Source organism: Cibotium barometz, chromosome 41 (assembly GCF_041138505.1).
Source record: "Cibotium barometz isolate CiBa-2024 chromosome 41, ASM4113850v1, whole genome shotgun sequence".
NCBI lineage: Eukaryota > Viridiplantae > Streptophyta > Polypodiopsida > Cyatheales > Cibotiaceae > Cibotium > Cibotium barometz.
Genome location: NC_141086.1, coordinates 48,981,768 through 49,007,775, shown reverse-complemented (window position 1 = coordinate 49,007,775; position 26,008 = coordinate 48,981,768). Strand labels below are relative to the sequence as shown.

Sequence of the window (26,008 nt, the reverse complement as noted above, 5' to 3'; positions counted from 1 at the left end):
TTCAGCCATTTTTCCCTTCTCCTGAACGTCTTCTATAGAAGAGATCTCCATCTTTATCGGCATGACCGAAGCATTCACATTCTCACCACTGGTACTTGCGTACCAGATCCTTGAAGTATCAGCTCCAGGTCCTTCTAAAATGATCTCTTCGTCGTAGCTGCCACTAGTGATGTCAGACTCATCAGCAAGTTCCATGACTTGAACCATCCTCATAGACATGATGTCATAACCATCTTCGTCACAATGCTTGACAGCATGTACATTAGCGCACACATCTAGGGTAGCAAGAATATCTCGCCAACCAAATGGTTCTAACTCATGTTCTGGGAAGGGCTCAGCTATATAGTCTGAAGAGCTTGAACTTTCAGCTCCATCACTATTCTCGTTGATTCCACACAGCCATAATGGCTTGCCTTGAACTAGCCATGACGGAATCGAATCGTCTTGAGCTATGGTTGAGACCATGTCTTTGACCGGCGTATTGACGACATCCTTATAGGAATGATCTCTTAGGTCAATGCGAGTTGTAGCACTTGGCTGTCTCGTAGATAGATGTAATTATAGCCCTAATCCTGTATCATTTTCAATTGGCGCATAAATGGGCGACCTAGGATGATCTCGTAGTTGGGCTTCCTTCCAAAGTCCACAACCGCGAAGGTGTGCTCATACTCTATTCCGCATGAAGACACAACTACCTACTCAAGTAAGCCGATTGGAGACTCAATGAATCCATCAGCCAATTCATTAGGAACTCAATGGAGTCTTCTTGGGCCCTTTTATTTGGCAGTTTAAGGGAGTCAAACCTTTTCTCTTAAGAAGAAACGTTTTCTAATTTGAAGCTTCAAAACGGCTACTTTATTCGAATTTGAATTTGGGGGGGAAAATGGAATTTAAAATCTAGCGGATAAAACCATATCATGTAACATATCTATGGAAAGCTCTTGATGCGTAGATCATGGATCTGTAATCTCCGCTCAGATCGGAGCTTGTATGTAGAAGTTATGGAGGTCCGAAAATTGTAAAATTGCCCCCTCCCTTTTTGGGGGAAAAAGTGCACCCTTTGACCACTCTTACACCTCTCTTACAAACCAATGGTTTTTGCTTACATGGCGGGCTCCTATTTGTCAAAAAGTTAAACGTTTCCATAACCTCATGGCAAATTAAAGGGCCCAAGAAGACTCCATTGAGTTCCTAATGGAAGCCGCATCCTTGTCTTTCTCAGGGCTGGTTTACCCCAAGACTCCCATATCTGCTTGGTGGCTATAGCTACGCCTGCTCCACTATCCAAGAAGATTGCTAAACTCTTGATATCGTTAAATTCAACAGGTAAAGTCGTGTTACCATCCTCACCCTCGTAGTAGTTGCCTACCTTGTTGATGGGAACTGGCTCATACTTTACTCTTTTGGTCTGCTTCCTTAAGTGTCTCACTGACATTCAGTAGATGAGAACTTTGAATTCCCATCTTGGTCAAACACTTAATGACCTCTTTCCATAACTCCTATTTTAATTTTAGCACATCCGCCAATGGTAGCGTCACTTTAACCGGTGTGGAAAGTAATGCTTGTAGATTGGCAGTGTCTACCACGTTCGGAGTCGGGTGGTATTGCGACGAAACACGCTTGACATCCTTGGCACTATCATCATCTCCCAAGAAAGAAGGTAATTCTTTCATGGTCAATGCTTTACTGGACTTGGATGAAGCAGGTCCTACAACACCATACCTAGATTCTAAATCGAAGTTCATTTGCTCTTTATCTAGGTCTATTTCTGTTATAGGTGCTTTACCATGTTTGTCCTTAACATTCTTTTCATGCAATTCGTTCCAAAGAGTTTTCATCCACTTCTCTTCAATCTCTTCAGGAAAACTATTTGGCACGAATGTTACATTCCTATTTAGTGTCTCAGCACCTGCGGGCATATTAGCTTTTGTCTCAGCGGACTTTTTGTTTGCCCATCTTCTTCTTCTTTTGGTTCTTTGTGATTCTCTCATTTTGCTCTCTTTACCAGAGACAAGATTCCCTGAATCACTAGGCACTTGTCCCATTTCCTCTTTGTTTGGCCCTCAGATGACCCCTGTTTTTCTAGTTGTTTGCCCAAAAGAGCTTGTGTACCCTCAATCATCTTCTAAAAGATTTCCAATCGTTCTAATTCAGGGTCCGGGTAAGCTCTCATTCTTTCCTCGATGGTCTGGTTAGGTCTCAGTCTTGCTTCATAAGCGTCTAACATTGCTTTTAATGGCTCTAAAACTTTCTCAGCAAGGACTGACCCTCCCTCAAATTTTTCTTTCGTTTTCGAGACTTTTTCTTTCTCTTTGACCTCATTGTCAGATTTAGCTTTTTCCTCATGTCTTTTCTTTGTTGCAGCCCTCCTTTGTCTGCATGCTTTCCATGTATTTCTTGAAGTCCTTTCAGACTTGCTTTCATCATTTGTTTGTATCTCAGCATTTTTGTGAGCTTGAGCTCTTGTGACTACGTTCACTGGTGCGACCTCACTGTCGTTTTCGCTGCTTGAAGGCAACATTTCCACTACGTTCAGCGTAGCCTTCCCTTTTTTGTCCGGATTCAATGGACAGTCAGAAACTAAGTGCTTGATTCCACAATCGAGACAATAACATGCAAGAGCAGGAACTACAGAAGTGACATTAGTATGCCTTGCTTGCTTCAGGTAAGGACAATCCTTTACCAAATGGTCTTCTTTGCAATGAAAACATGGTCCGAATGGTGCGTCAAGAGCCCGATTCGAAGCCTTTGGCATCGGAGGTCTACCTTGACCTGCAATGAACATTAAAGTGTTCAAGTCCATACTAAATTGCCCTTCTTGATGACTCATCATAGAATTCGGATTTGGATTTGACGTTGATGCAGATGCTGACGTGTTAGGCATCTTCCACCAATCCAAACTTTCTTCTACTTTTGCCATCTTTTGTTCCTCAGCATATGGCATAACTGGAACAATCGCTCTTTCATAGTTAATATCTTCCTCATGCTCTACAATCCGCACTGGTGTAGTCTTAGGCAATGGTGGTTGTCTACCCAGTACAGGTACTGGTCGATCGCCATCCATACCGACGGCTGCGTTCCCCACATCGCTTGAGCTCTCAAATAACGAACTCTATTGTGGCAGTCTTCTGTTGTATGGTTACCCCAACGTTATTTGAGCTCTTAAATAACGAACTCTATTGTGGCAATCTTCTGTTGTATGGTTACCCCAACGTTTGTCGAAGTCACACCATATAGCAGGTCGAGCATCCGAGCATCCGCTCTTCGCCTTTGCTCTAATACCCTAGGCGGTCCATACATTTGCTGCATCTTTTCCATAACCACTTCCATTATTTGATCTACTTGTGATTCCATTGATGAGGAGCTACTGACAGCCTTTGAGCTTGTAGCTTCCTTTGATTCCCTACGATCACAATTATTATCATCATCAATTGCATCATAGATGCATTGGTTCAAATCCTTGTGATGCATCATGTACAAAGCTGAGTGTAGCTTTTTGTCTAACAAGCCCTGTAAGAAAATCGACACTAACCTCTCTTGACTCGGCATTTCCTTTTCAGAACATCTCGACAGATACTGTCGCAATCGGTTAGAGCAATCTCTCACGGACTCGTCCTCTTTTTACGCAAACCCATGAATGAGTGAAAGCACGTCATGCTTTAACCCCGTTTTCCAGAAGGCTGCAACAAAATCTTTTTCAAGCGCTTCGATTGTTTGATATCTAGAAAGGTCCAAAGTTTGAAACCAAGATAAAGCACGACCTTCTAGCGTGAATCCAAAGCCTTCCACCCTAGTGTGGAGATCAGTTCGGCTCGGACTACTTGTTTAAAATTAGCCACGTGATCGTAAGGATCACCTGACCCATTAAACTTCTTAACCCACTTTTGAAAGTTAGCTGGTCTAACTCTCCGCGTATCATATATTCCGCGTCCTGAGGTGAAGGCGCTTGCATCTTCCCTAGGATCAGAAAACTTCACTGTGGGTTTGCTTGAACCAGTAGGTCTTGTTGGCACCTCATGTGCAAATGACCCATCTCTTTCTTGCTCATTGGTTGAATGAAGTCTAGGCTCAGCTAGCCTTGGTGCACTTGGCAAAGTTCTTGCTTCGCAATCCTCATTAGCTCTCGAGCTTGCGACTTCTGAGCTAAGATTCTGCAATCTAGAACCTCCATTGTGATACCTAGATCCATTCCCAGTCTGTGGACTTCCTTCAAGTCCCGTCTGTATAGCAACCCTTGGCGCTAACTCTGGAATTGGCAATCCTTGCCATGTCATGCTTCGTGCCATGTGTTGATCCAAAAATTCAAAAACATTTCCGAATTTGTCTACTATAATCGGCACTAAGTGCATTGTCTGCACACCTTGTAAATATACATAAAGGACTTTGTCCTCATGTAACGTGTTTGGGTCCGGATTTTTCGTATAGTAACCTGTCTTATCATTATCCGTCTCCCTCACATTCAAGGCGATGTCCGGATTGTCAACAGACACTCTTTGTGTCTTTACTTGACTCAAGAGTTTCAACTCCTCGGAGTCCACATAAGGTGGTACTTCCTCTTTGAAACTCATTAACATTTGTCCCCATTTGTCGACACAATCAAGATCCTTGACGAACACCTTCCTGCCCCATATATGAGTCCCCTCGATAATTCACCCACGGAGCCATATCTAGCGCAGTAGGATGGTCACCAGTCTTGACTACCCAACGGTTCATTGGATCTCTGTAAGGCTGTGCATCATGAGAATTAGTCTTTACGTACACCAGCCTTACGTTGAATGCCATGGAAAAGTCTTGGAAGTCTGCAGAGTGGTTTTGTGAAGCCATGCTAGAAGTAGAATCTGACAAATTCTCCTCCTCAACAATCGGCTCTAAGATTCGGTGAGTGTTAGACACACTCTCCTCACTTGACTTCACACTCGTATCAGACTCAAGAACTCTTCTGCTTTTGTACCAATTACCTGACCTTAAGTACATTCAAGAAGAGAATAGCAACTTGCTTGTAAAGCTCACCACTAGCTCTTCTCAGGTTGCTGTTTGTTCAACTGAAGAACTGAGACCAAAGAATTGATTAGTCTCGCTCTGAAATTTCTAGACTACTTTTCGACACGTTCTAAGCCTAACGAAGCAGAAAAACTTGACCTTTTTTGACGCTAAAGTCTACCCTATGCAGAGTGCTACTAGACTACTATGGTCTATCTCTATCTGCTATACGCACACGCACTCTAACGCTAAGCTAAAACACTCAAAACAATGCAGTTCAACTAGGTTGTCAGCCGTTTTTGTGCTATTTGGATGCCTAAAACTTATCCGATTGAAATGAAACTTCACACACAAGCTATATGCACTGTATAGGAGAGACAGGTGAAGTCAGATCAATAATCTGGTGCAGGGTGAATCAGGCGTGACTGGTTCACAACTTGGCCTTTTTCAGATCTGATGCAACCATCATGTCCCCTATGCCTTGGTGATGCCCTGTATTGTTTACCAACAAAAAATGATCACTTTTGCTATGTCAAATCTCAGTTTCAGAGTGCAAAAAGTCAGTTTTTTACACTGCAATTTCCGTCTCGAAACTTTCAATTTGAACTATCAAATCAAGTGCAAATCAGTTGAAAATTGCTAGGTGTACTATGCAAAGCATATGCAACACCCTGGTGGACTTAGATCTTGCAGAAAGTGCCCAGAACTCCCAAATTGACTCAGGCGCGTTGACTCAGGCACGATTGGGTCAAGCAATGTAGATTTTCAACTTTTATCATATCATCTTGTTCCCCTATGTGAAGACACTCTCCAGCGGAAATCCCAACAAGAAATGATCACTTATGCTATGTCAAATGATCAAACCTTGTCCTAGAGTAAAACAGTGCGAATCTGGCACTTTTTGGCCTTTTTAGCTTGAAAAATTTACCCAAATTTGCTCAAAATTGCTAGATGAGATATGCAAGGCATGTATAACAGCTGGGTATGGTCAGATGTTGCTAGAAGTCTCCAGATCTGCCAGAATGACTCAAGTACGACTGGGTCATGAAGGGCAAATTTTCAACTTTTTTCATAACTGACTTTACATATGTGTTTCCAGTAGCTCATAGGCACCTAATCTCAACCCAAATGCAATTTGGACTCTTTTTGACCACTCAAAAGCTAAAATTCTCTAAATAGCACTCCGAAGCGTACTTTGGCAGTTTCTACTGGAAATCTGATGTCAAATGAGCTGAGGGCTTAGGACAAGTATGTATAACATTATAACAACCTATCCTAACATCAGAATGTGGTTTGAGTGCATAAATCTTGAAATTTGCTCTATTTAGCATTTTTGGCTAGTTATGGTCACAAATGCCAAATGCAAAATTTTAGTGCACATTCAACCGTTGATTACTACCTAATGCTACTCCTAAATGCTAATCTATGAAAGCAAAAAGAATCTACACTACGAAATGTATAGGAAGACCAAAAATCAACTCCATTGGACGACCTTTGGACTCCGAAATAGACACGACACATTTTACCCAAAACCTTAAGCAAAACAATGTCACAACCCACTCTCTCTCACTCAACTAACACCCGACGCCTCGATCACTCAAGTCTATGACCTTAAAGCCCCTACTCTAAGGCTTGCTAGCTAAAAGAGAAGAAAATGAAGGATTCTCTAAGAACGAAACAAAGAACTAAGCTCATCTACTGTTTGACTCTCGCAAGTCTTGGTTCATCCCCGGCAATGGCGCCAGATGTTCACTCGCCATCACTCTCAAAGGAGCAACTGCCGAATCATCGTGTATAGCAGCCTACGTGGCACGGCATATACAATGTCATACCAGAGGGAACCACTAACTTGGGCAGTCGGAGGCCATGCTGGAGTGTCAATCTAGGTGAATCAAATAGGCCAAACGAAGCAAATCTAACTCTATGAGCTCCAAACACGCGACCTAGGACAGAAAACTAAGATATGCTAATGAGAATTGAGCTAAATCAACACTTGATGACTAGACATGATGGCAAATACTGCAGGGACTCTATCTATACCACTAGAATCACAATATGCAGAGAAATCATTGGCTAAAGTGCGCAAAATAAGTAGAGAGCTGAAACTCATATCTACGACGCTCTGGCACTCCAAATCATGATCTAACCACATAGGCTTGTGCTCTAAGGTATGAAGAATACACCCATGAAGTTTCATCAACTTCCGACAGCATTTGGCACCAAAACCCCTCGTGAGACAAACGCGACCCATTGTGAGACAAAAACGTCCCAGTCAGAAATGTGTCACCAAAATGACGATTGAGCACAAATCCTCAATCTACATGCTCTAAGGATCACACGTATGGTCCTGAATCGCAAAACGGAGCTTTCTACAAGCGGCTATGGCCACATGTACCTAGTGCGCGTACGCGATGACTACGACACACACATGTACGCAAACACCGCATCAAGCATATCTATAGCTAGATCTAACACTAATGAACACATGTATACAAGCTCATACAAAAAGACTTACCCGTTTGTGCGTAGTAAGTACAGGAAGATTGCAGCAAACTTTAGATAAGAGCTCTCTCTTCAATTTCATTCACAAAAGAATCTCCTTACAAATTACAAGTGCCGGCTTATATACCCAGCATTGAGAGTTCATGACTTGACATCCCTAATCCCTCTGAGGCATCTTAACTCACTCATATTTACTAATTGGAAGCCGTATTAGCCCCGTTATTACAACTTATGCGGGATTTTTTGGTGCAAAAACGAGATTTTTCAGGTAAAGTTTGTCAGTGACGAACTTCGGCGAAACAAGACCCATTCTTCTTTTTGTACTAACAACACAGGTGAGCAAAAGGGAGATGAACTAGGTTATAACATCTCCTTCTCAAGAAGCTCATTCACTTGAGAGAGTATCTCTTCTTGTTGTGCATGAGAGACATGATATGGGGGCTTATTATGGGGTGCACTACTTTGCACTAATTCAATCCTATGGTCATCCTATCCTCATTGTGAAGGAGGTAACTCACTAGGAATAGAGTCTGAAAAACAATCACTATATGCTTGAAGGAAAGACATATAATTCATTTCATCATTAAAGCTCATATTAGTATTAGATATTTGAGAGAAAGTATCATGAGGAAAGGAGAGTCTTTGAAAAAAACCATATACACAAAAAGAGAAAATTTTATTTACTTTTGTATAGCATCACTAGATACAATAGGTATGGTGCTTCCCTTCTTCTTAGTGCTAATACTAATAGCTTTACCTCTATGATGAAAAGTGATAACCCTATTATGATGATGAGTGAGTTGTATGGCCATGTGATGAAACCATGGTGCCCCTAAGATAACATCCTCATGCAACAAAGGAGATACATAAAAGTCCTTAACTCGTGATTTCACATCACATTGTAGATCTAGTGGCATAGATGGAGTCCCAGTAGCATAGGAAGTCATGTCCCATAGTCTCATGTCGATCTGATACATTTCTCTTAGCATATCATCAGTTTTTGTCCTAGGTACACATTTTGAGCTCTCTAGTGATCCTTATGTCATTTAGCTTGTTTGATTCACCTAGACTGACAATCTAGCGTGTCCGAGTCTTGGGTTCCCTACGGTATGACATTGTATATGCTATGCCATGTAGGCTACTATACTTGATATGATTCGCAGTTGTTCCACGAGAGTGATGGTGGCAAGTGAACATCTGGCGCCGTTGCCAAGGATGTGACCTAGACTCGAGAATCAAACAGTAGACAAGCTCATCCATGTTTATCTCCTTTAGTTGTCACATTCTTTTTTATTAGCTAGCAGACCTTAGAGTAGGTGGTGGCTTTAGGGTCGTAGACTTGTTAGAGCGAGTCGTCGGGTGTTAGTAGAGTGAAAAGAGTGGGTTATGATGTTAATTTGCTTAAGGAATTAGGTGAATTGCGTTATGTCTGTTTGGGTGTCCAGGAGTCCGATGAAGTTGATTTTTGGTCTCCATGTACATTTGGTAGTTTAGTTTCTTGTTGAGTTATTAGATTAGTGTTTAGGAGTAACATTAGGTAGATAATTAAGATTGAATGTGCGCTAAAAAGTTGCATTTGGTTAGTTAAACCATAACTTGTCAAAAATGTAAAAAATAGCATACTTCAAGTTTTACACACTCAAATCAGATTCTATTTGACTTATTAGGTTGTTTTGATGTTGTGGTAACTTGTCCTTAGCCATCATTATCATTGACTTCAGATTTCTAGCTTAAAGTGCTAAAATACGCTTCGGAGAGCATTCATAATCTGAGTATTTGAGCTATCATTTCAAGTTTATTTTGCATGTGAGTTGAGATTTGGTGCTTATTAGACATAGGGAACACAGTTGTGTGGAAAAAAGTTGAAAAAAGTGAAAATTCACCAAGTGTGATTGGGTCGCCCAGTCATCCTGACAGATCTGCAATAGTTTTGCAAGTTTTGACTTCACACACTTGTTCTATATGCTTAGTACAGCTCACCCATGTGATTTGAGTTGATGTTGGGTAAAAAGTCATAGCTGAAAGTGCTCAAAAGTATCAATTTCAAATTGAGTAAATCTAGGCAAGATTTGGTCATTTGACATAGTTTTAGTGATCATTTCTTGTTGGGATTTCAGCTGGAGATAGCCTTCACATAGTAGAACACTGCTATAAGATCAAAGTTGCAAAAATCCACATTTTGATTGGCCAATCATTTTGCTAGATCTGGTGGTTCTAAGCTTACAGGCTTGTTGTACATACCCTGTATAACACCTATATCTATTCCCATCAAGTTTGGACTTCATTTGATAGGTCAAATTGCAAGTTTTGGTGTGAAATTTGCTTTGTAAAAGACTAACCTTTTGCACACTAAAACTGAGATTTGACATAGCAAAATTGATCAACTTTTTATGGTAAAGCCATTTTGGGCATCGATAGGGCATGTAAGATCCCTGTTCCCACCGAGCAACGGATTCGGGGTACTGGCAGCGGAAGTAGCGCTTCTCGCGCGGGACAGGGGTCCCACACTCGGGGCCTCGCCCACGGATATCCGGATAAGAGACTAATCCGTCGGTTGTTCCAAAACCGAACCCGAAAAAAACTTCCTTTACCGGAAAGCACGGGTGATTCCACCAGGATAACTTTTTACTCTAACGTAGTCAAGATCATTTCTGATCGAGATGATCCGATTACATCTATAAGATACTTAGTCAGTTCAAGGAAGAAACTTGCACTTGGATCATTGGGATCAACGCTTTTTTCCCCATTCAAGAGGCACAGCCGTTGATTCCTATCCATAGAACAGTTTCTGTCCGGGATTTATTATTTTTTTTTCTATCGTAAAAACAAAAGTTTGAGTCTCGATTTACGGATCCATCAGTCCAGCCTAACCCCATCCAATCCCATGGGTTAGCCAACCGCCCAACCACTGTAGTGATGGGATCCAATTAAAAATTTGGTTAGGTTTTGTCCCGGGTACCAAGGAAAAGAGTTCCAAGGCCCCCTAGCCGGATGTTCATGCAAAATAAAACTAGACACACCACTCACACACCCAATATGAAATTGCCTTTTTCAACCAGATTCAACCAATTTAAAACAATCCTTTAATAAAACCATAGTATCATTGATCACCATCTTCCAATTTATCCAATTGATTCTTAATTTCCCATCATTCCTTCATCAGAGTATCTATGGCATCATTGGCAACTAGAACGCTCAGGAGCCGTTTCGATAGTTCCTAGCCCATAATACTTGGCAATATAATCACTTAACATGATGGACTCTCGTTGAAGATCAGCAAGATCAACCAACAGATCCATATAAGGAGCCATGGACTCATCCATTGAAGACCAGCAAGGTCAATCAACCAGATCCATGCTCGATTTCAGAAAACAACTCCAACTCTGTTCCAATATCTTCCTCGACGCACGCGTGGGTATCCTAGGCAACCCAGAGCCCGAGCACCGTATGGTCAGCACCCTCTAGGATCCTTCGCAGGTAACCTAGCGCTTCACGCATAGGCCGCTTCCTTGGCCCCTCATCCACCGTACCGGAAGCTCACCATTTTAATCGCACCGAGGCTGGTCAAGACCTCGGCCGACCTTGCTACGCGAGACGTCCTTCATTGACTCCCCGTCAGCAGTTGCAACTTTCTCATCACGACCTTAATCACAAGACGGTCAAAATGCTCCCCCCAGCATTCTTGACATAAAACAATCATTTACAGACAGCATTTACAAACAGCATTTACAAACAGTTTACAATACAATTTCTATTTTAACTTTCATTTTTCCACATTATCCCTCCTCAATCTACATTACTTATTCCATATTCCATTTATATGTATACTCATCCCATCACATCATTTCTATCTCATCGCTTCAGATTCCCTCACATCGCATATCGTATATTCACATCCATACATCCACATCTATATGCGTACATTCACATCTACATGCATACATCTACATCTCTATGCATACATCCACATCCACATCCACATTCACCTCCATACATCTACATCTACGTGCATACATCCACATCTCCATTCACATCTACATCTATACATCTACATCTACATGCATCCATCCACCTCCACATCCACATCTACATCTATACATCTACATCTACATGCATACATCCATATCTCCATTCCCATCTACATCTATACATCTACATCTACATGCATCCATCTACCTCCACATCCACATCTACATCTATACATCTACATCTACATGCATACATCCACCTCCACATTCACATCTACATCTATACATCTACATCTACATGCATACATCCATATCTCCATTCCCATCTACATCTATACATCTACATCTACATGCATCCATCTACCTCCACATCCACATCTACATCTATACATCTACATCTACATGCAAACATCCACATCTCCATGCATAATAAAATTCTTTTAATTAATCTAGGATGATAGTTCCTAGAATATGGTAGGAAGTCCTCTTTTTAAGCTTTGAATGAATTTATTTTATGCGTAATTTCTATAAAAATTTTGCCATAGCTCCGCTACTATGACTGATAAATCTCAATTTTTTTTTCTAAGGGATAAAGCTCATTATTAAAGAAACAGTTAGAATGGTCTCTAATTGGGTCATCAATCCATAATGGTCTCTAATTGGATCATTAAGAAAACAATTAGAATGGTCTCTAATTGGATCATCAATCCATAATGGTCTCTAATTGGATCATTAAGAAAACAATTAGAATGGTCTCTAATTGGATCATCGATCCATAATGGTCTCTAATTGGATCATTAAGAAAACAATTAGAATGGTCTCTAATTGGATCATCGATCCATAATGGTCTCTAATTGGATCATTAAGAAAACAGTTAGAATGGTCTCTAATTGGGTCATCAATCCATAATGGTCTCTAATTGGATCATTAAGAAAACAATTAGAATGGTCTCTAATTGGATCATCGATCCATAATGGTCTCTAATTGGATCATTAAGAAAACAATTAGAATGGTCTCTAATTGGATCATCGATCCATAATGGTCTCTAATTGGATCATTAAGAAAACAATTAGAATGGTCTCTAATTGGATCATCAATCCATAATGGTCTCTAATTGGATCATTAAGAAAACAATTAGAATGGTCTCTAATTGGGTCATCAATCCATAATGGATTGAATCATCAATGTGCATAAACTAAAAGCATAGCAAAAAGCCATTAATTTGGCCTCAAGCATAGCTTAATCTTGGATTAAGGAAAGGCTTTATGAAAAGCTTCATTTGGATTGAGAATGGGTCATGAGTATGACCATTTCTTGAGTGAGAGAGAGAAATTACGTAAAAACCATTAGAATTTAAACATAAATGGAAATTAACTTCCATAGCAATTAAAAAACCATACCAATTAAGCTTCTCAAGCTTGAGAGGGGTTGAGAAGAGAGAATCATTGAGTAATTATAGAAAAGATCAAAAATTCAATGTACTTACCTTATAATTTGCTTGATTCTTTATTCACGGTAGAGGCCCCCAACCAATCAATTGGTTTAGTATGTTGATGGAGCCACCAATGGGGATTGAAGAAAGAGAGAAGTATCAAAAACTAGTGAATTATTAAAGAATTCACAGTTCTTGGCTTAGGTAGAGTAGAGTAACAAGGCATAAGACACTATATATTTTAGCTTAGGTGGAGTAGAGTAACAAGGCATAAGACACTATCTAATTTGGCTTAGGTGGAGTAGAGTAACAAAGCATAAGACTCTATCTAATTTGGCTTAGGTGGAGTAGAGTAACAAAGCATAAGAGACTATCTAATTTGGCTTAGGTGGAGTAGAGTAACAAAGCATAAGAGACTATATTTTTTTCAACAAGGGGAGGCTTCTATTTATAGGAAAATTTGAGCTCCTAACCAAACAAACTGATTCTAGAATTTTCCAAGTCAGTTTGGTCACTTTTTGACCATTTTTAGGTCACTTAAGCTAACTTTTTGGAACTAGACTTGAATTAGGAGAGAGGAGAGATAAAATATCTCAATTTTTATGAGTTTAAAACTCATTCAAGCATGTGAAATATGCACCTCCTTTAAAGAATTCCCCTTCCTTACATATGTGTCAAAATTGTATTGCTCATAGTTTTTTACTAATAAACCTTGTACATTTTCAACTCTTCATCTTATGTGAAATATGCACCTCCTTTAAAGAACTCCTCTTCCTTACACATGTGTCATAGTTTTTTTACTAATAAGCCTTGTACATTTTCAACTCTTCATCTTATGTGAAATATGCACCTCCTTTAAAGAACTCCCCTTCCTTACATATGTGTTTATTTACTAATAAACCTTGTACATTTTCAACTCTTCATCTTATGTGAAATATGCACCTTCTTTAAAGAACTCCCCTTCCTTACATATGTGTTTATTTACTAATAAACCTTGTACATTTTCAACTCTTCATCTTATGTGAAATATGCACCTCCTTTAAAGAACTCCCCTTCCTTACATATGTGTTTATTTACTAATAAACCTTGTACATTTTCAACTCTTCATCTTATGTGAAATATGCACCTCCTTTAAAGAACTCCCCTTCCTTACATATGTGTTTATTTACTAATAAACCTTGTACATTTTCAACTCTTCATCTTATGTGAGCATTTACTCATTTTTGGGTATCTTCTTTTACAATTTGGATTTATCTCCTCCCTACACATGGATTGATGCTATTGGCCCATAGGAACCTTAATTGGACCATAATCCAAAAATTTCTGAAAATCTAAACCCTAAGACTAAGGTTCTTTATACCTATTTCCAATTAACTCCCATTGCACATTGAAAATTTCTTTTTTTTGAATTTCTGTTTCAGGGGAACTTATTTTAATAAGATGAGTTTATTTTCTATCCAAAAATATTCATAATCTGAATATTCTCTCTCTAGAAATTTTCTCTCTCTAGGCTAAAACAGTTAGAAACAAGGTCTTTATATTTCTGAAGAGGGATTGATTACAGGGGAAGATACTAGACATCAAAAAGGGGTTGGGGGAGGAATCTTACATTCTACCCCACTTAAAAAACGCGAGATGTCCTCATCTCGCAACTTGGAATAATTTCGCAAGATGCACGAATATGAGACTTAGAGAAAAATTTTAATCACGATTAACCACCAAGAAAAGTCTTAAAGAGAGCAAGATTCAAAATAAGAACAAGATTTAAACTTTATTCATTCACGGGACTTATACAGTAAAGATAGAAGAACTCTTTACACTTCCATAAGCCCGTCCATCATATGGTCACAAAAGCAGTCCTCACAAGCTGCACAAGTATAGGGTAACTCATCTATGGGAATGATTCTGCTGGTTATTGCCGCACCTATCTCAGTGGTATGAGGTGATCTAACAAAAGGACCTCTGAGAGGCAAGCCAAAAACGGGATAAAGGCATATCTTCTCATGAGGAAGAAAACACGCCAGTAAGAAGACCCGCTCAGAAAACCCAAGATGCCTTGATCTCATGACGCAGTAGTATCGAGGACCCAAACCCAAAGCTTCAATAACCATGGCCAAGCGGACATTGTTACGAAAGTGCTGCTGACCCCAGGGTGTTACCCTAGTTATGTTTTGATAGGTCCGCCATTTGGTCTGCGCTACAGAAGTTCCTAGGTGAGGAAAAAGTGAGCGCTCATACTGTTCTATAAAGTCTTTCTTCACAGACTCTCTTGCGTCTTGAAGGTGAGAAATCATCAGGGATAAAACTAATTCCTGTTGCCAAGCCATGAAGGAGATTAAGAAGAAAGGAGATTGATGGAAGTAAGATTACTGTGAGCGACAAGTAAAAGTTACGACTTATATAAAGGAAGGAGCTAGCGTAACCTAGAAGCCAACGGTAACTTGCCACTGAAGTTTTACCGTCTTTCCATGATTTGTGTTTGACACACTTTTCTATAGAAGGCATTAAGAATTTTGAGATGAGGAGATAAAAGAACTTGTAGGCTAAGTCACCTACTTTCATTGAATTCAGATATAAGGATCACAATATCTGGGGGGTAACTTCTTATACTCCCCAAGAGATAAAGAACTTCTTTTGGGCCATACTCGAATGAAAACCAAAACCTTGGTATCCAAAACACCGATTCTCACTTCTAAACTCATTGTTCTAAATCCTTAAAATAGGCGTGACTCCTGAGAAGTATTTTAGGAAAAGGGTATTCCTTTTTTAAACAGAAACTTTCCTTTATTTTAGAGAGGGAATAATTATAAGATCCGAAAGGGAGATTCTTACTCCTATATACCTCGAAGGCTGGGGAGGAATCTTACATCCTACCCCACTTAAAAAGTGCGAGATGTCCTCATCTCGCAAGGTAGAGGACAGCTCTTATTCTTAAGATCCAATTTTTATTCAGGGGTTGCTTATATTCTGGTCAACCCTACAGAACACTGGGATAAATATCCCTTATATAGAACTCATCATTAAATAACAATTCATTCAGATTATATCATTCATATCTTTAACATGATAATAGTCCATTAGACCGAAAAGTTTCCTTCGGAACATTCCTCCACACGGAAATTTCAGTCAAGCAAGTTCTCAATTTGACATCCCTTAACTTGATCTACCGGTCAAGTATTAACAGTAGCAATCTGACCGCACAACCCACTAATCTCATAGTGATTTGCTGAATTCGTTAACATCATTCTAGTTATGAATATCATCACAGGGACTCGTCCCATTCCCCCTCATTGTGGTTTCATTATATTTCAACTAATTTTTTAAAAATCAACATTGTTCAATCAGCATTTTCAATCAGCATTTTCAATCAGAATCCAAATCAATTCATCAATTCTCAAACAGAATTAAAAATCATATCAATCACATTCAAAATCATCATCTAGATAGCATTAACGCTTATAATTTCAAGTCTTAGGTTTACTCGTATATACTGTCAGTAAAGAGCTGCAGTATACTCTCGGTATATACGGGTAGTCACGGCCCTTGGAATTATAAGGTAAATACTATCATGTCTAGGCCTCAAGCAAGTCAGGGATTCTATATAATTGCGGTACTTCCATCTGAGACCCAATTACCAAATTACGAGTTTCAGTTTGAATATCAAATTGTATGAATTATCTCACACAATTATAACCTTTTTGTGTTTCTTGATAAATTTTTGATATATTTGTCTTCTCAGTTGATCTTTATTAACCAAATGCTCTGATACCAACTGTAAGATCCCTGTTCCCACCGAGCAACGGATTCGGGATACTGGCAGCGGAAGTAGCGCTTCTCGCGCGGGACAGGGGTCCCACACTCGGGGCCTCGCCCACGGATATCCGGATAAGAGACTAATCCGTCGGTTGTTCCAAAACCGAACCCGAAAAAAACTTCCTTTACCGGAAAGCACGGGCGATTCCACCAGGATAACTTTTTACTCTAACGTAGTCAAGATCATTTCTGATCGAGATGATCCGATTACATCTATAAGATACTTAGTCAGTTCAAGGAAGAAACTTGCACTTGGATCATTGGGATCAACGCTTTTTTCCCCATTCAAGAGGCACAGCCGTTGATTCCTATCCATAGAACAGTTTCTGTCCGGGATTTATTATTTTTTTTTCTATCGTAAAAACAAAAGTTTGAGTCTCGATTTACGGATCCATCAGTCCAGCCTAACCCCATCCAATCCCATGGGTTAGCCAACCGCCCAACCACTGTAGTGATGGGATCCAATTAAAAATTTGGTTAGGTTTTGTCCCGGGTACCAAGGAAAAGAGTTCCAAGGCCCCCTAGCCGGATGTTCATGCAAAATAAAACTAGACACACCACTCACACACCCAATATGAAATTGCCTTTTTCAACCAGATTCAACCAATTTAAAACAATCCTTTAATAAAACCATAGTATCATTGATCACCATCTTCCAATTTATCCAATTGATTCTTAATTTCCCATCATTCCTTCATCAGAGTATCTATGGCATCATTGGCAACTAGAACGCTCAGGAGCCGTTTCGATAGTTCCTAGCCCATAATACTTGGCAATATAATCACTTAACATGATGGACTCTCGTTGAAGATCAGCAAGATCAACCAACAGATCCATATAAGGAGCCATGGACTCATCCATTGAAGACCAGCAAGGTCAATCAACCAGATCCATGCTCGATTTCAGAAAACAACTCCAACTCTGTTCCAATATCTTCCTCGACGCACGCGTGGGTATCCTAGGCAACCCAGAGCCCGAGCACCGTATGGTCAGCACCCTCTAGGATCCTTCGCAGGTAACCTAGCGCTTCACGCATAGGCCGCTTCCTTGGCCCCTCATCCACCGTACCGGAAGCTCACCATTTTAATCGCACCGAGGCTGGTCAAGACCTCGGCCGACCTTGCTACGCGAGACGTCCTTCATTGACTCCCCGTCAGCAGTTGCAACTTTCTCATCACGACCTTAATCACAAGACGGTCAAAATGCTCCCCCCAGCATTCTTGACATAAAACAATCATTTACAGACAGCATTTACAAACAGCATTTACAAACAGTTTACAATACAATTTCTATTTTAACTTTCATTTTTCCACATTATCCCTCCTCAATCTACATTACTTATTCCATATTCCATTTATATGTATACTCATCCCATCACATCATTTCTATCTCATCGCTTCAGATTCCCTCACATCGCATATCGTATATTCACATCCATACATCCACATCTATATGCGTACATTCACATCTACATGCATACATCTACATCTCTATGCATACATCCACATCCACATCCACATTCACCTCCATACATCTACATCTACGTGCATACATCCACATCTCCATTCACATCTACATCTATACATCTACATCTACATGCATCCATCCACCTCCACATCCACATCTACATCTATACATCTACATCTACATGCATACATCCATATCTCCATTCCCATCTACATCTATACATCTACATCTACATGCATCCATCTACCTCCACATCCACATCTACATCTATACATCTACATCTACATGCATACATCCACCTCCACATTCACATCTACATCTATACATCTACATCTACATGCATACATCCATATCTCCATTCCCATCTACATCTATACATCTACATCTACATGCATCCATCTACCTCCACATCCACATCTACATCTATACATCTACATCTACATGCAAACATCCACATCTCCATGCATAATAAAATTCTTTTAATTAATCTAGGATGATAGTTCCTAGAATATGGTAGGAAGTCCTCTTTTTAAGCTTTGAATGAATTTATTTTATGCGTAATTTCTATAAAAATTTTGCCATAGCTCCGCTACTATGACTGATAAATCTCAATTTTTTTTTCTAAGGGATAAAGCTCATTATTAAAGAAATAATTAGAATGGTCTCTAATTGGATCATCAATCCATAATGGTCTCTAATTGGATCATTAAGAAAACAATTAGAATGGTCTCTAATTGGATCATCAATCCATAATGGTCTCTAATTGGATCATTAAGAAAACAATTAGAATGGTCTCTAATTGGATCATCGATCCATAATGGTCTCTAATTGGATCATTAAGAAAACAATTAGAATGGTCTCTAATTGGATCATCAATCCATAATGGTCTCTAATTGGATCATTAAGAAAACAGTTAGAATGGTCTCTAATTGGGTCATCAATCCATAATGGTCTCTAATTGGATCATTAAGAAAACAATTAGAATGGTCTCTAATTGGATCATCAATCCATAATGGTCTCTAATTGGATCATTAAGAAAACAATTAGAATGGTCTCTAATTGGATCATCGATCCATAATGGTCTCTAATTGGATCATTAAGAAAACAATTAGAATGGTCTCTAATTGGATCATCAATCCATAATGGTCTCTAATTGGATCATTAAGAAAACAATTAGAATGGTCTCTAATTGGGTCATCAATCCATAATGGATTGAATCATCAATGTGCATAAACTAAAAGCATAGCAAAAAGCCATTAATTTGGCCTCAAGCATAGCTTAATCTTGGATTAAGGAAAGGCTTTATGAAAAGCTTCATTTGGATTGAGAATGGGCCATGAGTATGACCATTTCTTGAGTGAGAGAGAGAAATTACATAAAAACCATTAGAATTTAAACATAAATGGAAATTAACTTCCATAGCAATTAAAAAACCATACCAATTAAGCTTCTCAAGCTTGAGAGGGGTTGAGAAGAGAGAATCATTGAGTAATTATAGAAAAGATCAAAAATTCAATGTACTTACCTTATAATTTGCTTGATTCTTTATTCACGGTAGAGGCCCCCAACCAATCAATTGGTTTAGTATGTTGATGGAGCCACCAATGGGGATTGAAGAAAGAGAGAAGTATCAAAAACTAGTGAATTATTAAAGAATTCACAGTTCTTGGCTTAGGTAGAGTAGAGTAACAAGGCATAAGACACTATATATTTTAGCTTAGGTGGAGTAGAGTAACAAGGCATAAGACACTATCTAATTTGGCTTAGGTGGAGTAGAGTAACAAAGCATAAGACTCTATCTAATTTGGCTTAGGTGGAGTAGAGTAACAAAGCATAAGAGACTATCTAATTTGGCTTAGGTGGAGTAGAGTAACAAAGCATAAGAGACTATATTTTTTTCAACAAGGGGAGGCTTCTATTTATAGGAAAATTTGAGCTCCTAACCAAACAAACTGATTCTAGAATTTTCCAAGTCAGTTTGGTCACTTTTTGACCATTTTTAGGTCACTTAAGCTAACTTTTTGGAACTAGACTTGAATTAGGAGAGAGGAGAGATAAAATATCTCAATTTTTATGAGTTTAAAACTCATTCAAGCATGTGAAATATGCACCTCCTTTAAAGAATTCCCCTTCCTTACATATGTGTCAAAATTGTATTGCTCATAGTTTTTTACTAATAAACCTTGTACATTTTCAACTCTTCATCTTATGTGAAATATGCACCTCCTTTAAAGAACTCCTCTTCCTTACACATGTGTCATAGTTTTTTTACTAATAAGCCTTGTACATTTTCAACTCTTCATCTTATGTGAAATATGCACCTCCTTTAAAGAACTCCCCTTCCTTACATATGTGTTTATTTACTAATAAACCTTGTACATTTTCAACTCTTCATCTTATGTGAAATATGCACCTTCTTTAAAGAACTCCCCTTCCTTACATATGTGTTTATTTACTAATAAACCTTGTACATTTTCAACTCTTCATCTTATGTGAAATATGCACCTCCTTTAAAGAACTCCCCTTCCTTACATATGTGTTTATTTACTAATAAACCTTGTACATTTTCAACTCTTCATCTTATGTGAAATATGCACCTCCTTTAAAGAACTCCCCTTCCTTACATATGTGTTTATTTACTAATAAACCTTGTACATTTTCAACTCTTCATCTTATGTGAGCATTTACTCATTTTTGGGTATCTTCTTTTACAATTTGGATTTATCTCCTCCCTACACATGGATTGATGCTATTGGCCCATAGGAACCTTAATTGGACCATAATCCAAAAATTTCTGAAAATCTAAACCCTAAGACTAAGGTTCTTTATACCTATTTCCAATTAACTCCCATTGCACATTGGAAATTTCTTTTTTTTGAATTTCTGTTTCAGGGGAACTTATTTTAATAAGATGAGTTTATTTTCTATCCAAAAATATTCATAATCTGAATATTCTCTCTCTAGAAATTTTCTCTCTCTAGGCTAAAACAGTTAGAAACAAGGTCTTTATATTTCTGAAGAGGGATTGATTACAGGGGAAGATACTAGACATCAAAAAGGGGTTGGGGGAGGAATCTTACAGGGCATAGGGTACATAGTGGTATCTTTAGATCTGCAAAAAATGCAAAATGGCCCAATCACATGTCACCCTGCTCTGCTGTTGCTGATCTGACACCACCAGACTCTTGTGCATGTTGTATATAGCCTAGGGGTGAAGTACCATCTCATTTGGACAAGTATAAGACACCCAAAAAGTAAGAAAACCGTAGAACAACCTAGCTGAAATGCGATTTTTTGAGTGTTTTTGCTAAGCATTAGAGTGCTTGTGCTTATAGAAACTAGTTGTAGACCATAGTAGTCTAGTAGCACTCTACATAGGGTATACAATAGAGTATAGAAGGTCAAGTTTTGTTGCTTTGTTAGGCTTAAAAATTGTGTAGAGAACGTAGTCTAGAAGCTTAGTGTGAGACTAATTTCATTCATTGGTCTCAGGTGTGCGAACGAAGATAAAGAGCAACCTAAGAAGAGCAAGCTGCGAGCTTTATGAGTAAGTGGATATGTTTTTCTTGAATGTACTTAAGATCAGGAAACTGGTATAAGTCAGGAGGGAAGGATCTTGAGTCTAGTGCGAGTGTGAAATCTAGTGAGGAGAGTGTGTCCAACACTTATCGCATTTTAGAACCTATTGTTGAGGAAGAGACTTTGTCAGAATCTACCTCTAGCATGGCTTCTGAAAACCACTCCACTGACATGCAGGATTATTCCATGGCATTCAATGTAAGGTTGGTGTATGCAAAGACAAATGCTTACGATGTAGCACCGCTTTACAGGGATCCTATGAATAGATGGGTAGTAAAGATAGGTGACCATCCTACTGCACTAGATACAGCTCCGTGGGTTAACTACCAAGGGGATTTGTATATGGGGCAAGAGGGTGTGTGCTACATTGTAGTCAAGGATCCTAACAGTGTCGACAAATGGGGACAAACTGTAATGAGGATCAAGGAGGAAGAACCACCTTATGTGGATTTTGATGAGATGAAACTCTTGAATGTGATTCGGACACGAAGAGTGCCGATAGATGATGCAAGCAATGCCTTGTATTTCAAGGAGACAGATGACACGAAGACATGTTACTTCACGAGAGGTCCGAATCCTAACACGCTGCAAGCCAATGGAGTTGGTGGTATCCGATTTGAATGCAGAAGGACATCTAGATGCACTCAAAGTCACTGAATGCAAAATTTGTTCCTGTGGAAAACTATTTTATGACAGATAAGGAACACGAGAGGAGCAAGGAAGCAGAGGAAAAGAGACAGGAAATTCAAGATGCAGAAGAGGAGCAGGTAGATGATAGTCAGAAGCTATTTTTCTGATAACTGACTTGTCAGTTTTCAGGGAACAGAATCTGTTTATTTTGGTAATGCATTTCTTTTTGGGGAGATTTAGGAAACCTATGAATGACTACTTTAGATATACTTTGTGTAAGTTGGATTTGTTTCCAGCCATTGCACTTTGCATTTAAACTAGTTAAGAATAGTTAGTATGGGATCAAGGTGGGATCAAGGGAGGGTGGGCTTCAGGTCCACAAGTTTTAGAAAAACTTTTTACCATCGGGTGTGCCAAGTGTAAAACCTGCAGTTTTACATACTAGTAGTATATCTTTTGAACCTTAGTCAGGTCCTGAGATATTAGGAGACGTCTTTTTATGCTTTTATATGTATGAGTCTTTTGACGAAAGAATGTGAATGGTGAATGAAGAAACCATCTTTCATGCTTTCGTATCTCGTTCTCTATTTTCCTGTGTTTCTATGATGTCGAATGTACAGTCAAGATTTCAGTTTCTATTACCTGTTATCATAAAACGTCAGTAAAATTGATGGTTGTGTGATGGACGTGTATCTCTGTTCTCTGTCTGATAATGAAGAAACTATTAGTATTGCTGCTTATTATTGAAATATATGTCAGAATCTATCATTTCTTCTTGTCTTCGTTTGTGATGTATTCTGGAGGTTTTGGTCAAGCCCTAACAGGAGCTCTATTGCCAACTCATCAGGGATGCAAATGATGAGTTCATAGATTTCGAGGTTGAAGACAAACCTCCCCATATCAATGAGGTTGATCGATACGATGAGACAGTGGTGTAGATACTCTTACAACAATTGTAGAGGTCCAAGCTTCTATTGCAAGTGCAGCTAATGCTCCCGAGTATAGCCTCTCAGATGCGGAATTTGAAAGATTGCAAGAGGAGATGTTTGGACCTCGACCACCTAGAAGCTAGGCACCTGGAGAGGACAATGTAGAGACCATGCCAGTGCCTACTAGCTATGACCTTGAAGCTGTAATGCTTGTGGAACAAGACAATATAAAGTAGGTACTTTTGGCCTTTTTGCATTTTCCCTCTTTTCTTTCATGCATAAATGCTGCCATGTGGCACCCCCTTGGCCATAAGAGACTAAAAAACTTAAAAGCCCTCCCCACAGTCTCATGTGGGGAGGACTATTTTCAGCAAAAATAGGCCCTCCAATGTGAGACTATGGAGAGGTCTTTTTTAGTCTTATGGCCAAGGGGGTGCCACATGGAAAGTGTTTACCATCATGAGCTTCTTCAGAAGAGGCACCACATAACTATCTCACTAGTTTGTTTATATGATTGCAGAGTGTGTTCTACATTGATGAATTTGCTAGTAGACAAGGCGGGAGAAGCAAAAAGCAAGGGAGAGTAGTGGACTCTGCCCTCAAGCATTATATTGGTGGTATCACCAAAGATATTTTGGTGATCCACAAGATATGTTCACCAGAGGGTGTGACTAACCTTTTCAAGCTGAAGGCCCTCACCAAAGCGGGACCCTACAAAACCATCCCTGTATCCTCTAGCCTAGGAAAGATCGTACTTGTATGGTGATCTAAACTTGTATATCTATATGATGAGAAATGGGGTGGAGTGCTATAGGGCCTTATTGGCCTGGGATATGCTATGGGGATTACGGATCCCCAACTCATTCTAAGGGAGATTGAGGGGGAGAAAATCATATACCCAACCCTCAAAGGCCCTCTCCCACTATCCTCTGAGCCTAGTAGCAGCAAGAGGCGATGCACCTAAACCCCTTTTCTAAGCCTACTAACCTTTTTTGATGCCTAGTGAAGCCTTGTAGAGGCTCTTTCGAAGCTTTGTACTTTGTTCGTGCAATGTACTTCAATTGTCAGTTGAGATGTTTTCAAGTGCTAAGCGCACGTCAACACACTTTAACACTATTTTTTTAGCACACTTCATTAAGCCCACTTAAACCAAACCAAAAACTAAAATTACAAGACAAAATCCAAATTATAACTTTCATGTATTAATATTTGCGATGATATACATTGTGTTAGTGCCGCAAAATTAAAAAATTTACATCCAATGTAATATGTCAAGGTTACAAAATGAGGTCTCTAAAGGTTTCTCTCCCCTCGAATATGCCTACACAACTGCATATCTTTGGGGCTAATTGTCACCCTATTTCCATGGATAGCCGCTAAGTATGTATCATCAAAAAGATCAACTGTGTAGGCCTTGGCGGCCTCTTGTATTGCTTGTGCAGACCACCGAGTGGCTCGCATCCTTTTGTTCTTCCTAGGATTGTGCCGACTGAAGAGGTAATCCAAGTCTTCATGGACTTCCCTCACGAGTCACCAAACGAGAGAATGGGGCTCGAGGGATTAGCAGATGTACCAACTTCTAGTAGAAGTAGATCTCCCTCAACGCTGCAGTGCCCAACCTCCAATGGTGACATCGGCGGTGGACATTGCGGGGTGGTTGTTGTTGCCATCCTTGGGGTTGTTGTTGCTCTGGGGGAGGGGGGGAGAAGGGGGGGAAGGAGTAGTTCAAGGCACATAAGGAGTTATAGCCTGGTTTGTTGGCCCTGGCAATGGAGGTGGGTTGATGGCCATGCCATGCACCTACCTAGATATGCAGAAGGTAATGGTCGCTATGAAGAGGATGCCGCATGTCAGGGGTTTTGGGCTGGGGGGACTTTGGGGGATGCATTCATCACTTGAGGTATCAGAGGAGGTATGCATGAGCCCAAGTAGACTAGCATAGGGGTTCCACTACATAGGAGTGTGCTTGATGTGATTCATGGTGAAAATTTCTCTCTCTCTCTCTCTCTCTCTCTCTCTCTCTCTCTCTCTCTCTCTCTCTCTCTCGCTCTCTCTCAAATAGTGAAAAGTTAAAATGAGCAAAAAATGACCTTAATTTATAGCCAAAATCCCAAAAAAATTGAAGTACTGTTTGGGCCATCATAGCATAGCGGAGGCTACACTCCAACCCACACACTTGTCAATTCGTGAATGCAACCCGGTTAGCGCATAGAGGCTATCCCGAATGGGAGAAGATGAGTTAACCACACACTAATGACTTCTAGTCCTACTCAATCCTTCTTCAACACTCAAGCAATCAATCTTATATAATCAAAGCATCAAGATTAGGCTACACTTAAGCATAAAAATACAACTTATGCAAAGAATCTAACATGCAAAGAGCTATCACACAAGCCTCAACTACACATCATTTCATGCACAAGCTTCATCACATACACTCTACAACTCAAAAATCAAAACATCATTAAGAAATCTAGATTAGCAAGTGTGTAGACCAAAACCTCATATCATTGAAAATGTAGAGAATAGAGAGTACAAGATTGAAGCAAGAATGGAGATGGAGAGCCTTGGGAGAGCACTTGAGAAGGAGCTATGGAGCAAGCTCTCTCTATGAGCCTCTCAACCAAATGACCAAAGAGTCCCCTCTAGCTCTCAAATGGGCCACCTTTTATACAAAAATTCTAGAACTCCCAAAAGTTCCCATGTGG

The 26,008-nt window shown here is 39.6% G+C and overlaps 2 protein-coding genes across 10 annotated transcripts in view; one reads left to right on the top strand and one right to left on the bottom strand.

The window, feature by feature from the left end:
* The window catches only part of LOC147615045 (uncharacterized), a 142,724-nt gene extending 134,943 nt beyond the window's left edge, over positions 1-7,781 (bottom strand). Inside the window, exon 1 of the mRNA XM_086780324.1 lies at positions 7,496-7,781. The gene's annotated coding sequence lies outside the window, so the exon portion shown is untranslated. The remainder of the gene's footprint in view (positions 1-7,495) is intronic.
* LOC147615044 (uncharacterized) overlaps positions 1-24,916 on the top strand; it is a 167,958-nt gene extending 143,042 nt beyond the window's left edge. For 5 of the 9 annotated variants that reach the window (XM_086780314.1, XM_086780318.1, XM_086780317.1 and 2 more), the window contains 3 exons: positions 21,655-21,709; positions 21,919-22,309; positions 22,438-22,837. In XM_086780314.1, the coding sequence (XP_086636440.1) occupies positions 21,928-22,309; positions 22,438-22,538 (483 nt within the window). In that variant the 5' untranslated portion in view covers positions 21,655-21,709; positions 21,919-21,927 and the 3' untranslated portion in view covers positions 22,539-22,837. Of the gene's footprint in view, positions 1-21,654; positions 21,710-21,918; positions 22,310-22,437; positions 22,838-23,218; positions 23,533-23,820 lie in introns of those variants that run through there. The other 4 variants (XM_086780320.1, XM_086780322.1, XM_086780319.1 and 1 more) reach the window with 3 other exon arrangements.
* Positions 24,917-26,008: the final 1,092 nt, after the last annotated feature.